The 14,801-nt window shown below is 46.5% G+C and overlaps 2 protein-coding genes across 2 annotated transcripts; both read right to left on the bottom strand.

Annotated features, from left to right (window-relative positions):
• Positions 1-1,710: 1,710 nt before the first annotated feature.
• Positions 1,711-4,656, bottom strand: LOC148758555 (uncharacterized). Its single transcript, XM_088796389.1, has 3 exons — positions 3,767-4,656; positions 3,087-3,223; positions 1,711-2,995 (listed from the first exon to the last, which is right to left on the bottom strand). The coding sequence occupies exons 1-2, from the start codon at positions 4,053-4,055 to the stop codon at positions 3,087-3,089; spliced, it is 426 nt and encodes a 141-aa protein (XP_088652515.1). The 5' UTR covers positions 4,056-4,656; the 3' UTR covers positions 1,711-2,995.
• A 4,748-nt stretch (positions 4,657-9,404) lies between these two features.
• On the bottom strand, positions 9,405-14,794 carry FOXA1 (forkhead box A1). Its single transcript, XM_019749162.3, has 2 exons — positions 14,437-14,794; positions 9,405-12,134 (listed from the first exon to the last, which is right to left on the bottom strand). The coding sequence occupies exons 1-2, from the start codon at positions 14,506-14,508 to the stop codon at positions 10,797-10,799; spliced, it is 1,410 nt and encodes a 469-aa protein (XP_019604721.2). The 5' UTR covers positions 14,509-14,794; the 3' UTR covers positions 9,405-10,796.
• Between the last annotated feature and the right edge of the window lie 7 nt (positions 14,795-14,801).

Genomic DNA, 14,801 nt, shown 5'->3' with positions numbered 1-14,801 from the left:
TACTCTAAACTCTCTTTAGTATGAGGAGCAGTATTTCTGCTAAATGAACCAACCCCTAAGTTGGTTTCTAGATTCTGTTCTTTAAAAACAAACAAACAAAAACCAAACAAACAAAAAAACCCTTTTCTTTATTTTAAGTGTGTTTTTCCAGGGCCCATCAGCTCCAAGTCAAGTAGTTGTTTCAATCTAGTTGTGGAGGGCGCAGCTCACAGCGGCCCACATGGGGATCGAACCAGCAACCCTGGTGTTATGAGTATCATGCTCTAACCAACTGAGTTAACCGGCCGCCCCTAGATTCTGTTATTATAATTTAAGAGCTTACCGTATTTTAAGAAGCTGAAGTCCTTTATCTTCTTACCACAGTCATATTTAAAAGGTGAAGAGGCTGTATGACCTAACATTTGGGTGACATTTCATACAAGGACCAAGTCTCCTGTTTATAAAGCTGGTGTAATTCAAAGAAATATTTGAGATTTAACTTTGTTTTCCCCCCTCAATGTTAAAAACATAAAAGCCAAATGCTTATACATGTCAAAGGTGTTTCCCACATGGGGCAGTTTATTTGGATCCATATTAGGTGGGAACTAAAGAAAGTAAATGTGTATAGATTGGCTAAATAAATAGACAGGCATTCAGGTATCTGAAACAGGTTTCAGACCTAATAAAAATGGACCCTCAAAGAGACATACTTAAAACATAAGAAGATTTTATATAAATATTAGAGAAAATATTCCATTGGCAAAATGTTTTGCACCATGAATATAGTGCTTCTCCATTATATCGATAAATGCAAGTGGGAGTGCTTCATCTCTTATCATTTAAATCTATTCTGGACCTGGCTTGGGAAAACTCTGAAGGGCGTTATCTTGCAGGTAAATGGACTAAAACACATGATACATAAGTATTTTCCAACCCCATATTCTAGGGTCTCAGGAGTCAATTAATCTCAAGGCTTAAGGGGTTACACTTTAAATAACATCGAATTCTCATTTCTACTGAAATGTTTTACATTTCCTTCCCTCCTAATTTTGTTTCATGGCCAAAGACATCTACTTGAACATTGTGGTATCTTTTGTTTAGTGATTCGTCCATCCTATGGTGCTCAGAAGTCACATAATTCTTTATGTGTGTTCTGGCACTAGACAATTTGTTTATGTGATAAACCACAGAACTGTCCTGTAGCTTCTGTGGTCTCCGGGATATATGTCAAAATTAAAGCTTTTTTGTGGTTGTTTTGAACATATTGTTATTCATAGAATGTTTCTTACACTGTGTCCAGAATGTGGTTACTCTGAAGTCTTCAAAACATCATAAAAATTAATCCCCAAATAGCTATACCTACATATAACTTATTTTGGTCATGCATGTTGTGTTAAATTCTTATTGAAATTGTTAATCTTTAAAATCTAAATCACTGCCATCTTTATCCTGTATAAATGCCTTTCTCTCCCCAGTGTTTCTAAACAAGTGATAATGAAAACGCAAAGGAAGCACAGCAGCCCACTAGGTGTAGAATTGTGTGTCACAGCTGAGGACAAAGATTAAACTTCTCCTTGATGTTACAAAAGAGATTTTATAAAAGGTGACTGACGTAACACCACATTGTAAATGTACTAGTGGTCACCAAGATACAAACCTAGCTGTTCTCTAATAAGTTAATAAAAAGTGGGGTACAGGTCCAGAAGAGAAGTCACTCATTCTTTGATAGCTTGTAATAAGTATTTGGAGTTTAATAATTCATACCATTACCCATAGACTTCTTTATTAGAGACTCAGAATATCTGCAAGGTGAATGTTTTACATTCTTTTTTATGTCAGTGAAAACCATAAAGACCTCACAAAAGTAAATGTAATGTTTTAATGTAAGTTATATTCAGGATGCTGTTCTCTAAGAAAGAAAGGGGAGGGGGAGGAAAGGAGAAAGAACAGAAGTCTTCTCTTTCATCTCACCTATCAATGGAGTATTTTCTCCTCCACTTACCCCCAGTGCCCAGGCCTGAAAATTGAAGGGAGTGGTCAGAGTTCCATGGGCTAAATTTGTAAATTTGTAAATCTAATGTTGAAAGGAATTAAATAACTAAATTTCTGTATCTCCTAATAAGAAAATGCCTACCTGAAAGTCTTAAATCTGAAATACTTTTCTTGGTTTACCCCACATCAGCAGATCACTTAATTTATTGCTTTCCTTCTTTGGAGACAGTCTTGTGGACCTGAAGGTCTTCTGGATGCTCCACTAAATCAGCATATCTCGTTGTGTACACACACACACACACACACACACACACACCCCTCCTCTAGCACACTTGTGCTGACTCTAATTCCCTGAAGAGAAAGGTGAAGAGTAGATAGCTTGAAGATAGGGATAGTCATGACTAACTGACCAGGAACGACTAATCCTAATCCACAGTTACTACCCTGGAGCATTCCATAAGTGTTCCTGAAGGGAAAAAAAGTACTTTATATTCTGTTATTATTATTATTATTCTTTAATTGACTGAAATACACCTGCAATACATACTTTCCTCAGTAATGGGTGAGGGAGGAAATAGGGCTGTGTAGGAAGTAGGCCCAGTAATGAAATCACTTAAACTCATATTTTAGACACCAAGCTATAGAGGTCTTCTTTCTTCTTTGATTATCTCTCTCTCTCTCTCTCTCTCTCTCTCTCTCTCTCTCTCTCTCTCTCTCTCTCTCTCTCTCTCTCTCACACACACACACACACACACACACACACACACACACACACACACACGAGGTCAAGGCACGTGATAGTGCCGGTTTTAGCCGGTTTTCGCCTCAGTACACTCAGAACAGAGAAGCAGGGGCTGGAAGTGGCTGACGGCAGGGAAGGCAGTGGAACCCGGGAGGAGGCGCTCACGTGGAGGTCGCGGTCCCGGGCAGTGTCCAACCGGCCGGCAGCGCAGGGGGCGGGCGGCACAGCACTGCATACCTGGCCCCAGCTCCCGGAGCGCTGTTCCGCGATCAGAGCGGATGGCTGGCGTGAAAGCGAGTGGAGACAGTTTGAGCAGAGGGGGTTCCAGGGCAAGGGCGATTTAAATCCCCGTTTATCTGTTCTGGGTTGCTACCTAGTAAAGCTGGATCGGAGCCCTGGGCGCCGGAGTTGGGCGGTGAGACCAGGAGGTTAGGAACCCTTCGCGCTGAGCCAGGGGCACAGGGCGGTCTTTGTGGTCAGCGCCCTCGGGGTCCAGGGACTGCTTCGCCGCTGGAGGTCAGGAAGGAAGAGAGTAAACACCCAGTCCTCGGGGAATGGTTGCAAAGGGAGAAGCGAAAAATATATCAAACCAGAGAACCGCCCCGCCCCCTCCCCGCGCGGCCTCGGCGGGCGGCGTCACGGGTCCTGCGGCTTCCCCGCGCGCCCGCGCCCCCATCTCCGGCCCGGTGGAGCCGCAGGTTGGGCCTGGCCGGCCGAGGCCGCGCCGCGGAGCGGGTCCCAGGAGCGCCGCTCGGCCACCCCGCCGCCCACCCCGCTTGGCCGGGCCCCTCGGGCGGGATAGAGCCCTGCTTTGCTCTTTTCGTTGGCCAAGCACAATTGTGTTATTGGAGATAATGAATTCAATCCCCATCAAAGGGCATTAGGCTCGCCCGGGCCCTGGAGTTGCTGATGCCTTTAAAAAAAAAAAAAGAAAAGAAAAAAGAAAGAAAGAAAACAGGAATGAAAGGCTGAGGAGGGGAAAAAAAATCTCTGGGGGAGCCTTTCCCCTGATCGCCGCTTTTGAAGTGAAGGGGCCCAGGCATTGTTGTTCACCTCGCGGCCCATACGGCTGAAGAAAGCTTGGGCTTTTGATGAGCTGAGAACCGCCTCGGCAAGGAGCACCACGTCGGGCCGCGCGACCTGCGGGCAGCATATGTCTCAGGGCGCCCGGGCACCGTATGGCGGGCGGGGCCGCAGGCCTGATGGGGAGGAGGCTCAGCTGCGCGCTCGGCCTGGGAGGCCCGGACAGGAGACAGGGCCAGCACCCGGCAGCAGCGTTCCCGGGGCCCCCGGCCTCCGCTCCGGGGTCGCGATTCCTCGTGCCCACTTCGTGGTTTAGCATAGGGGGTCCATCTGTGGTTAATCAGTTAAGACCTCGGATTGGGAGGCCAGACAGCCCTTTGGAGGTGAAGGTGGGAAATGCAGAGATCTCGTTGAACGCATCCCGCCAGAGTAGTTGGAAGTCTATTTTTAACCTCTGGACGCAGCATCTAAGGTGGCTGGCTTAGTTAGAGCTTGATGAGTCTGAGAAACTATACACTGCAGAGAGGGACAGCTGTACGACAGGCAGTTAGGATTGTTCACCTGTGACTCGAGGCCACCGTGCAGCCGGGCCCGGGAGGGGGCGAGGGACACGGAGGGCATGGAGGGGGACACTCAGCTGCAGGCACGCGGCCGGCTCGGCAGTTTCTCCAACGTCCGCAGCGTCCGGCCTTGCAGTTCTGAACCCAGGACAGCACCTCAGCATCATATCCCATTTTCTAAAAACTTGTTGCAGTCACTTAAGTTTGCTTTCAGCGCCTTCCGCGTGAACTTTCCCCACCTCGATTTTCATCCTGCCCCCACCCCACCCCCGGCCGCCTCTGAATTCTTTTGGCCCAGGGGTCAGCAACTAGATCTGTTCGGTTGCCTTCCCTCCCTTTCCTGCCTCCAACCCCCTCCAATCCTCCTCAAAGGACCGGGTTATCCGCCCCATTAATATATTAGCCAGGCATAACACAAAGGAAGCGCGTGTCAACAGAAGGCACAGCAAGTGAGAGGCGAGGGAACCTGGACGCTGCCATGTGCTGCAACACGGCTCATTGCAGCTTGAGCTTGTGAATCGGCTTCCACCCAGGAAAAAGCGGTGGAGAACGCGGCGGGAGTTGGCGCTCGGGATTGAGCAGCTGTTGGGTTAGGCGTTTGTAGCGGGGCTATGGGAGGAAAGCACAAGGCTCCCAGGTGGGACCCAGAACTAGGGGACCTTTCCAAAAGCGCCCCAGTCACCTGAACCGCGCAAAGAAAATCAGCTCCGAGATTTTCACTCGGTGGGAGCCTCCCTCCTCCCTCGTGCATAATGGATCCTTAAAAGTAAATGTGTAAACGAAACAAACCACCACAAAGGCCTTACATTCTTATTAAATTGTTTGTGTTTTAAAATAAGTCCTTGGAAAGAGAGAGAGAGAGAGAGAGAGAGAGAGAGAGAGAGAGAGAGAGAGAGAGAGAGAGAGAGAGAGAGAGAGAGAGAGACCTGGGACGTGATTAGACAAGCAAAGGAGTCACTACGTACGATTTCATGTGCGAAAAGGGAAAGAAACTAAGGAGGTTAATGCTTTGTTCCCAATTTCCAGGCAATGCTTTGAGGAGTATTCTCAGGCTGTTTGTCTCAGTTTCAGGATTTTTTTTTAAAGCCCCGATGTGTAATCTTTAAGAGCAGTTGAGGAAGGACGTAAAAAGTCAACTCAAAGCAACCTCACACTTAGAACTCTGAGTCAGGCCAGCCCTGGTACTGGCAGGGATCTGAACTTGATTGTCCATGTGACTGGACCAGCATCCCACCTGGTTTCTGAGGTTCCTGGATATTGAGGGAGAACGTTCAGCTTTTATACTCTAAGTTGACTAGAACCCAGAGAACCCAAACATATCATGAAGGGCATCTAGGAGGGCTGCGCCTCACTTTCCAGGGCTGGAGGAGAGAGCTCAGACTCACCAGGAGCTTTGCTCTGACCCAGTGTAGTCACAGATGACATAAATGGCGAAATGAGCAAGTTGGGTAGAAAATAAAAGGTAACAAGTGGGATTTTAAAATATGTTTATTTATAGTAGGAAAAGGCATGTGTTCTACAAGTTAAAATTGAACTGCATAGGTGTTTCCCAGCCCCCTATCGCTTCCTAGAATGAGGGCTGGATTTAAAAAAAAAAAAAAAAAAAAAAGTGAGGTCTGCAGACTGAGTTGTCCAAAGCTCAATGAACCAAGCTAGACAGTGAGCTTAACGGAGAAACACTAGTGGAACCATTATGGCCTCAAACTTAAGTATTGGGAAGAAAAAAAACCCAGAATACTTAAAGTAATTGATTATTAAGTGTTATTTGGATACACCTAACAAGATCATCAGTAGAATATAAAACCTGCATAAATGGCTACTCTAAAAACACTTTGTATCTCCTCAGATGGATTCAATTTCTAAATAGGAAGGTTATAAGATCATACAAGTTGTTTCATTTCTTTATATTCTTACTCTCATGAATTTCTTTGATTCTTCAGCTAATGATATTTATTGTCTGGGAAAATCTTATTTCTAAATTTCAGCATAATTTAACCACAAATAATCACCATTTTTACACATAATTATCTCGAATTAGACATTATTTGAACTCCATTTAGTTGCAAAACACATTTTACTCCAATTCAAATAAACAATTAAAATTTAAATTTGAAAGTAAATATTTTTCAAATTTAGTAAACATCTAATAACTTAAGCAATTATATCTTTTCAATGAGTTTTTCCTTTTGATGTATTGAGGTATCACATTAAAATACATTATAGCTAAATGTTCTACAATATTATTGCTAAATCAACAGAAAACGAATTGATCTTGAGGAAAGGTTAATTAATTTGGGTTACAGGTCTCCTACTTTGGTCTGCATTGAAAGGAATTTGTATTGATTGCAGAAGTTTTTTAATAAGCATTTTTGTGGAATTGAGATCAATTTTTACAGTGCCAAAACAACGAAGTAAAATTTTATCACTCCAGGAATAGTTTTCTGCTATGGCTCATTCAAGTCTGTCAGACTCCTGAAAAAAGTAGCGCTTTTTATACTTTCAGTGAAATCAGTCGGTTATCTAGCTTCAGAAAATGAAAACAAAACTTAAGAACATTAATAGGATTTTGTTTGTTTAATCCCTCATCCCATAATAATTCTCACCAGTTTATTCTACTATGAGGGGATCACGAAAGGACAATGGAAATTAAATTTTATCCTTGATTTAAACACTGTTTTAGCCATTATGTATAAAACAGATTCATCTGCCTGCTACTTGGGAACACTTCTAAGTTGTGTAGTTTTTGCTGAATGAACTGGTGAGCTTTTCTTCTTCCCTATCAATGTTTAGTTGTCTTCTTTTTTTATCAATTAAAAAAAAAATGTGTCAGGCCTGTAACAAGGTGAAAGTAACATCTGAAGTTCTCCTCCCCGGCATTATACTAACTCCCAAAACATTTTTCTTTTTTTCTAAAAGTGTTTGCTGGGTGGCGTCGTCAATGGATCGGAGGGCCTCGGGAGCTTTGCACTTGGGTCTGCTGCAAGGTTTCTCCTTCTCGCTCCCTCCCTCCTCCTTGGGAGACCCCTCCCCCACCTTGGGCGAAATTCCTAAATAAAGCGAGCCCGGTGGACCGCGCCTGAGCGGTCAGCATCCCCTTTCCGGCCCTGGTCTGCAAGAGCGTCCGAAGTGAAGGAATATAGAAACTCGTAGATGAAAAGGGGGTAGGTGGGAGGGCGTCGCGAGAAGGCGGTGCGCTCGTGGAGGGTCTCAGCATTCCCTCGGAACTACAGATGTTTTCCTCCTGGCCCTGGGGCGCGGCGCCCCAGCCCCGGGCGTTCCGGCGTTTGTGTGTCTGGGTTTCCGAGGAAGGGATTACCCAGCGGGAGCAGCCGCGGCGAAGCGGGCGTTGGGGCCGCAGGAGCCATAACGAGGCACCCGGCCTTCTTTGTTGACTTTTAGGTCTTGGGCTCAACAGAAGATTTATTCGCTAGGAGGGGAAAATGCCCAAACAATGAAGAACTAACTGCATTTGTCACCTCAGGATGCATGCGGTCTTGCTCTGTTCCCTGCTCCCCGGGCAACCGGCTGCCCGGCCCGGTCCTAACGCGCGGGGCCCAGATTGCAACGCCCAGAGGTGGCAAAGTGCGCGGAAGGTACCCAGAGGTGGCAGAAAATCGCGGGAGAAGCCCACTAGGCGAGACCTGCTCCCCGCGACCCACCATTCTAGCTTCCCAGGCAGGTCTCCAGAGTGGCCTCGGGTACTAAACCCGAGGCTCCTCGCCCCCGCAAGCCCAGAAAAAGTCTCTGCCAAGTAAGACAGAGAGCGCGAAGGCCGACTTAAGCCTGGTGGGTGAAGGCCAGGCATTGATATTGCTGATACGTTAGAGAGAGATGAGATCACGGAGGGGAACACACGCAAGTTACACGATTTAGATTCAGTGTGGCCAGGTAAAATTCCGAGGCCCAAGCTCACGCCTTATATTGTTTGGAATTCGAATTTGCCAACGTTTGTTTACCCTCTACCTAAATATAAATAACTGTTGAGATTGAAAGCTTTTTCCTTTTTTTGGAACTTTAACATCTTTCCCAGGCCTCCAGGTTTTGAAATCACTCAAGCCAGTAATTTCCTTCTCCTGCTTTCATGAGCTCAAGTGAGAGCATGGTTTTTGGGATTTCTGCATTTTTCTCAAATGCTACCTGGCACCCTTTCTCTCATCTGGGGAGGCAATTACGCGATTATTAAGGGACTCACGCAGCTCTTTTTATCTTGTCTTGGGTGTGGAGTGGAGCGATCAAAGCAAAGGCTGTCCAAGTTCAAGCCCTGGCGAGAATGGAGTTTATACACAAGAGCGCCGGCAGGCCAGCCTCTGCTTGGGCTGGTGTTGTTATTGTTGATGTCAATACAAAGAAATAGGTGGACTGGAAAGTGAGCCTACTATCAAAGGAGATTAATGATTTTGTGATCTCAAGCAACTGTAGGGGTGTGAAGTTGCATTTAAAAGCTTCTTAGAAGGCAAACAAATCATCAGCTTTACGTTCTCTGGAACATTATTAGAAACAATGTTTTAAAAAATATCTTCTCAAAATACAAAGTAGCAGCTACGTGAAATGTCCTGGTGGCACAAAGCTTCCCTTACAGGCGTGAATTACCGGTGACTGGCCTTCCCTGACCCCCTCCAAAGCTGCCGTGATGGTTGAGTTTTGTTTCTCTTTTAATATAAACAGGGTTCAGGATTCTGTTGTAGACAACTTAATTTTAACACCACATCTGATATTTTATTCTCACTCGAATGCTTCTCAGATAAAAGAAAATGATACATTGGGGAAGGGGGAAAGGTAGTTAAATAGTATTTGATTTCATTGTGGAAAGGCTCAAAGGAAACACAGAAGGCTTAATTAAGTCCATGTCAAAAATGGAAGTAAACATTCCTAGGAATAAAAAAATCTTAAAAACTCAATTTTAGGGATATTAAATCAATTTCTCTACCCACTTTTATTGAATTTCTTTAACCACTTTTTACTAGCTACATGTTCATATAGTAAACAAACAAAACAATTTTGTTTTAGATTATTTTCCTTTTTGTCGTGAATATTCAGTGCCAGACTTTGAAAAATATCATATTTAGAATATCTATTTTGGATTTAATTAAGAAAAATAACAAAAATCCTTTTTTTGTTAACATTTGATTTATTTAAAGTCCTTAACTGCAAATGATCAAGAACATATTCCACGGCTTAAAATTTATAATTTTTGTTATTTAAATCAAAATATTTTAATTACAATCACATTGATAAAAATTAACATTTTAATTTGTAATTTTAACCATCATTTAAAGCAATTTCAGCTGTAAAGAAAAAAAAGAATAAACCATGCAATAAATTAACATTGAGAAAACAAAGAGGGATAATAATGAAACCCGTCTGGCTATACTAACACCATGTCCAACTGTGAAAAGTGCATTAACACTGAATGAAACAAGCACACGATGGCAATAATTAAAATGACTACAATCAAATGGATTTTGGAATCTTGGACCAAACTTTGAAATACAGCTCCCTATAACATCTCTCCTCAAACACTGTAATATTCCCTTCTTTTCTGGAGAAAAATATCCTTTAAATGGTATAGATACATAATAGCTAATTTTATACATGTTATGTGACCTCAAAATGACATGACCATGGCACTCTGCAATGCAAGGAACAGAGTTACCGAGGGCTATTCTTGAGGAATTGATTCCCAGGGCTATAGGTGGGTACAGAGGACAAGGAGGGGGGTATCTCTGTAACTTCTTGGTCCGGCAACTCTTGAAAATATAGCTGTATACCTCTTACCTACTACCTCTATATGTTATGTAAATATATAGAGGATGTCTACATATCTGAGCATGTGCATAAATAAGTTGGTGCATAATATATATGTATTTCATTTAAAGACATCTGCTATTTGAATGTATCAGAAATGTAAGCTGAAAAACAAATGGCTCTGATGTTTACAATGTTTATGTTTTGCTGCATAAAAGCAGTATTGTCCTTCAATACTTTTAACAGCCTCTAGTGCCTACTTGTTTGTTCACCCTTTCAGTTCTTATGGTGAAGAGTACTGCCACAGACCTGTAAACTTGTGTGTGGGGAATCAGGTGAGGGGGGGGGGAAAGCACAAACAAATATTTTACAAGCTTGACCATCTTTCTTTTTTTAAATAAATCCTGCACACACTAGAATGTGGAGGGGAAAGAGGAAAGAAAGGGAGAGGGACAAGGAAGTAGGAGGATTTTATATATACACTTGTGGATCATGAAACTTTGCAGGAAAAAATTTTGTTGGTTTGGGGTTGGTTTTCTTGGTAATAATATACACAAGGCGTTTTGAATAATAATAAAAGTAACAGTCCTTTGCACTTGGGGAAAGATTGTGCACACACGAAAAGAAATAAAAATAGTTGGGATTTTATTATGCTGTTGTCGGCTTGGTACATGTGGTTTTGTTTGCTGTTGATTTTTTTCCCCCTCTCCTGCTACCAGCATGGCCATGACAAACAAACCCCTAGTCTGAGAGAGCTAGGAAGTGTTTAGGACAGGTCTGGAATACACACCTTGGTAGTAGGCCGGCTCCAGGGCTGAGGGCTCGATGGGGCTCCTGGTGGCCACCGAGGTGCTGCCCAGCGGCAGGCTGGCGGGCAACGCGGCGCCGTAGGGTGAGTACTGTAGTGCCTGCTCGTATGCCTTGAAGTCCAGCTTGTGCTGCTGCTCCGAGGAGGACATGAGGTTGTTGATGGAGAAGGGGTGATTGAAGGAGTAGTGGGGATCCCCTTTCAGGTGCAGCTGGGACTCGTGGGGTGCCAGACCATGCACCGGGTGGGAGGGGGGCACAGATACTAGCGCCCCAGGCCCGGAACTGATTGGGGGTGCAGCTGAGGAGGCTGGAGTCTTCAACTCGGAAGCGCCCCCTGTCGCTGTTGCCCCGCTGTGGTCCAGAGTCTGGGGGCTGGCGGCGGGCCCCGGGGCCGGCGCGCCCTCTAGCTGGCCGGTCTTACCGTGCACGCCCCGATGAAGGGGCGAGTCGCCGCTGGGGTTGGCTGCGGCCGAGGGGTCCTTGCGGCTCTCAGGGCCGCCCTTGGTGCCACCACTGCCCCCGCTCCCGCCCCCAGTTCCTGGCTGCTTCTCACACTTGAAGCGCTTCTGGCGGCGCAAGTAACAGCCGTTCTCGAACATGTTGCCGGAGTCCGGGTGCAGTGTCCAGTAGGAGCCCTTGCCTGGCTTGTCGGGGGAGCGCGCCACTTTGACGAAGCAGTCGTTGAAGGAGAGTGAGTGGCGAATGGAGTTCTGCCAGCGCTGCTGGTTCTGCCGGTAATAGGGAAAGAGGTCCATGATCCACTGGTAGATCTCGCTCAGCGTGAGCATCTTGCTGGGCGCTTGCTGGATGGCCATGGTGATGAGCGAGATATACGAGTAGGGCGGCTTGGCGTGCGGGTAGCTGCGCTTGAAAGTCTTGGCGTCGCCGCTGCCCCCAGCCCGGCTGCGGCCCAGGTTGGACGGTGCGTACGCCATGGGGCTCATACACGGGTTCATGGCGGCGGCGTAGGGGCCCAGGCCATTCATGGAGGCTGCTGGCTGGGCACCCATGGCACTCATGCCTCCCGGGCTCAGAGTCGTCCCCATGGCAGTCACTCCCGCCGCTGTCATGCTGTTCATGGCACCCGCGGAGCCGCCGGGCATGCCAGCTACGGCGCCGGGGCTCAGGCCAGAGCCCAGGCCCGGGTTTGCGTAGGACATGTTGAATGAAGCTGGGGTCATGTTGCCGCTCGTTGTCATGGTGTTCATGGTCATGTAGGTGTTCATGGAATTCATGGAGCCCAGGCCGGAGTTCATGTTGCTGACTGGGACTGAGGAGTAGGCCTGGAGCAAAAACAGCGAGTGAAGAGACCCCAAAGGGTTGGGTTAGTGGTGCTCGAACCCTAAGACAAGAGGAGAGCATTTCTGCAAAGCACAGGACCTCTACCACCACCACGACGACCACCGGGGCAAACCGTCAGGCGATCTCTCGAGGAGGAGCAAAGCGATGTCTTGTACAGCAGGGGGAAAAAACCTGTGTGGCAGTCATGACAGATAAATGCTCACAGAAAATATGACCTGGGGAAGATGTGTAATCGCCTTACACGCCAGGCTCAGGGGCTGGCTTCTGGGGCTCTCCATCTCCTCCTCCATCCAGGCTAGATGGCATCCTAGTCTCCACCTCAGACCCGCCTAGGCAAAGTGCTCTTTTGGTTAAAAGCAGTTAAACTCCGAACACAGAAATAATCTCTGAACCTCTGCTCATTCACTCTACCTTAAGGGTGCAGTGAGTTTGTCCATGGGGGGGGGGTGAGGGTGGTGGGAAAACAGGGCACCAACTCTGTGCCCATTTCGCCTAAACCTGCCAGGCCCAGCTTGACCACACAGCAGCCTCGGAGGTGCAGGGTGGCTATTAATTAAACTTTCCCTGACAGAGTTAAGCATCCATGGCCATATAACTATCAGCAGTTGTTGCCAAATGGTGACTTTTTGTTATCTTTTATATTTAGAAGCAGTGTTTTCCATCTATTTGTAGCAACTGTAATATTAAAAGGGAAAGGAACTCAGAGATTAAATAAGTTTTGGAAAAAATATTTAAAATAGATCTACATGAAAGAAGAGGCCGGGAGGGGTGCATAATATCAGTGCACTACCGGTATATACATTTAACTTTAACATGTGTTTACATGTACACCTCTTTAAGCCATTCAAAAATGTGCATTAATTTCATTACCTATTTGTAGCCCCCTAAGGTTTGAAAATTTTGTGACACAATTTGTTGAAAGAATCATCTATATTTTTTCACATACTGATATGGTGCTGCTAATCATTTCAAACCCTGGCTTTTGAAACTATATAGTTTCATATACTTTAAAATTCCAAAATCAGTCTACTTATTTTCTATTTCCCAATTCTCAGTAAGGAAGCTCTTTCCATAGGGGACTTAATTGACTCATAGTAGGTCTAGATGACTGCATTTGATTTAAACCTGAAGAAGAGTTCTGAGCTCCTTTTAAAATCACCAGTAGGAGAAAACTCTTATGGATAGCAATTTGGGAATGTACTAGAGATGTTAAAAATATAGTCTGAAATATAAAAGCTACTTCTCTGATAATTTAATAAAAATAACAATATTCTTAAATTTATTTTCATCAACAAATATGACTTCATTTGAAAACAAAAGGTGAACAAACAGATTTAACAGGCACACACTCTGCTATGGTATGCAAATAAACTCAAGGTAAATTTGTGACTAAGTATGCAAATCTAAATAAATTAATTATCATGAAAATATTTTCTGATTCTATATTTTTCTGTCTATGTCTTAACCTACTTCTTACTTTTGGAGTTTTTTTTTTTCTTTTCCTTTCCCCATGATTGTCCAAGGCAGTTTCAATAAGCGTTTACAATAATGGGGAACTTTGGGGGGATAATCACCAGCGGTTAACGGAGAAATACTTTTATTTGTGGTGGTCCTGCCTGTACCTGATTTTCCTCGCAATCCCTTTGTGCACATTGTAAAATAAAGTACATGAACGTGCCATCAAGGGGACAATGAAGAGAAACAGGTTCTCCGCCGGGAATGCTGGAGAAAAAGTCAGCTTGTATCAGCGCCACCCAGCGGTTCTGGAGAAGAATGGGCACACTCCTCCCCAAACAGGGCTTTTGAAGAAGTTTTATAAAATTTCGGAATCGGTTCGTTATTAAGACGCTCCACTGAGCGGCGGTGCGCTTTTATCAGAAGACATCTGCGAGTTCAACAGCGAGGGGAAGGGGCCGCCCTTGTAGACAAACTCAGGTTTTCTCCGAGTGGCCTCCAACTCTTGCAGCGCCCGCCCGCCAACCCGCGGCACCCCGGGCCGGGCTCCCGCTCTCCGCAGGGAAGAGCCAAGTGCTTCCCAGAGCCGGTACTTTCAAAGCCCAGAATTTCCTAAAGTCTTTTCGCCCGCTCCGAGACCCGACCTCTCCCGCGGAGCAGCCGATCGGGCTCCGAGGCCCGGCCAAGGCCCGGCCGGGGCCACACCGGGTGGGTGGCACAGAGGAGGCGCCCCCAGTCCGTCGGTCGCCCACCCTGCCCTGCGTCCGCCTCGTCCGGCCTCCCCCGTCACGGGCTCCCAGAGTGTCCCGCCTGCTGCCCGCCTCTCACCTCCTGTGTGTCCGCGTAGTAGCTGTTCCAGTCGCTGCTCTCATGCCCTTCCATCTTCACAGTCCCTAACATCCTGGAGCCACCCTGCCCAATGCAACCATCCAGCCCTGTGCGAAGCGACGGGCGGCCGCGCGGCGCGGGGCAGGGGGCGGGAGCCGAGCAGCTATAGTCAGCCGAGCGCCCGCGCCGGCCCAACGCCACCCTAACAAGGAGGAAGCCGGGCGCTGCGGGGCGCGGCGTGCGCGGCGGCGCGGCGGGCGGGGGCAGGCGGCGGCCGCGGAGCGCGGCGCCCGGGAGCGCCTCCGCGGGAAGTGAGCGGGCGGCCTCTGTGAGACGAGTGCAGTTGAGCTGATGTGGATCTTACG

This window comes from Rhinolophus sinicus, chromosome 3, assembly GCF_057876585.1.
Source record: "Rhinolophus sinicus isolate RSI-liver-muscle chromosome 3, RSI-T2T, whole genome shotgun sequence".
In the NCBI taxonomy this organism is placed as follows: Eukaryota; Metazoa; Chordata; class Mammalia; order Chiroptera; family Rhinolophidae; genus Rhinolophus; species Rhinolophus sinicus.
The sequence above is the reverse complement of the archived record's forward strand: the minus strand, read 5'-3'. Positions and strand labels throughout refer to the sequence as shown.

Coding starts and splice junctions, on each gene's coding strand:
- FOXA1 (XM_019749162.3), bottom strand. CDS start 14,508: ATGTTAGGGACTGTGAAGATGGAAGGGCATGAGAGCAGCGACTGGAAC. Junction 12,135..14,436: donor ACTACGCGGACACACAGGAG/GTGAGAGGCGGG, acceptor TTTTTGCTCCAG/GCCTACTCCTCAGTCCCAGT.
- LOC148758555 (XM_088796389.1), bottom strand. CDS start 4,055: ATGCTAAACCACGAAGTGGGCACGAGGAATCGCGACCCCGGAGCGGAG. Junction 3,224..3,766: donor TCAGCCGTATGGGCCGCGAG/GTGAACAACAAT, acceptor CCTGACCTCCAG/CGGCGAAGCAGTCCCTGGAC.